The sequence below is a fragment of the Tigriopus californicus genome, chromosome 10 (genome assembly GCF_007210705.1).
Source record: "Tigriopus californicus strain San Diego chromosome 10, Tcal_SD_v2.1, whole genome shotgun sequence".
Taxonomy (NCBI): domain Eukaryota; kingdom Metazoa; phylum Arthropoda; class Copepoda; order Harpacticoida; family Harpacticidae; genus Tigriopus; species Tigriopus californicus.
In genome coordinates this window covers 1,647,785-1,648,968 of record NC_081449.1, presented here as the reverse complement: position 1 = coordinate 1,648,968, position 1,184 = coordinate 1,647,785, and the positions used below count along the sequence as shown (strand labels likewise).

Genomic DNA, 1,184 nt, shown 5'->3' with positions numbered 1-1,184 from the left:
CAAACGTTTCATGATAATAATTCAACTTGCCTGAAGCGAGATTTAACGAAATATCTTTGTCCCATTTCCACCAGCGTCAGCTGACCTGAAAACATGCTCATGCGGTACAGCTCATGTTGAACTTAAGCATTCTAGTTATGGTTTTCTATGAGCTGATCCTTCCTTCACATTGCTATATGAGGAAAAGTCAGCTTCGTTAAAACTAATTTGAAACGCCAATTTTGCATCACTGGCATTGGCAGTTTGTTTGCTGGTACCAGCGCTTGCCTCATATATCTCCTCCTTGGGCTGGTCACTCGATCTCCATTGATCCTTAAGCCGTTTTCTTCTGCTGCGACGGACCTCCTGGTAATCGAGCGCCTTGTACCACCCAATCATCCCAAGGCATGCAGTCCTTAAGCTGGTCACTCTTTATCGCGCCGTTTCCCCTCATCTACGAATCCGTTTACCATGCCACTCGCTAGACTTCTCAGCGCCGTAGTCATAGATAACTTCATATATGGTTATGGTTTTCTATGGCCGTAGTCCTTATCTGAGCGCGCTTTGTCGGACGTGGTCTCTTTCCAGGCCGGTCCATTCCTCGTTCAGTCCTCTGCCTTTCCCTCCCCTCCCGCCTTATCCCACGCCCGAAAGTTGATGTCTACTCTGAAGGTCTATCGGATTGGGATATCCCCGACGAAGCAGAATGGGCGGGGCCGTGGGCGGGGCCGTCAGTGTCAGGGGGCAGAAATGAGCTGATTTCCGAATCGAATTCGGCTTGGAGGCGGCGGGCCACGGCCAAATCGGCGTCTTCATGCGACATTTCTATCCGAGGATTTACACAATAAAATAAAAATAACAGGACCGTATTTGAAGGTGAACCATTCTCCGAATTTTGACCTTGAAGATGGTTCACAATTGGTGGACACTGCCTTGCAGGGTGGCCAGATTTTTTCACGAATTTTGCCCACAACTGCTAAATAATGCATAACCCCAGCAAGTACACATTCATTTTTCAGCCGGGGAGATTGCCCAATCTCGATGCGGAACCACCCATTTTTTTATGAAAAGAATTCAAAAGAATTCAATTGTCTGAATTGTTCAGGATTCAAAGATTTAGATTGAGAGGGCGAGTCGCAATGGACAAAAAAGCCATCTCAAATTGGAAAAAAATTTGAGCACCAAGTTTGAAAATGGCTCGAAAC

At 46.5% G+C, this 1,184-nt stretch overlaps 1 protein-coding gene across 1 annotated transcript in view; it reads right to left on the bottom strand.

Moving 5' to 3' along the window:
• The window catches only part of LOC131889154 (DNA-dependent metalloprotease dvc-1-like), a 9,774-nt gene extending 8,944 nt beyond the window's left edge, over positions 1-830 (bottom strand). Inside the window, exon 1 of the mRNA XM_059238175.1 lies at positions 645-830. Within this exon, the coding sequence (XP_059094158.1) occupies positions 645-802 (158 nt within the window). The 5' untranslated portion in view covers positions 803-830. The remainder of the gene's footprint in view (positions 1-644) is intronic.
• Between the last annotated feature and the right edge of the window lie 354 nt (positions 831-1,184).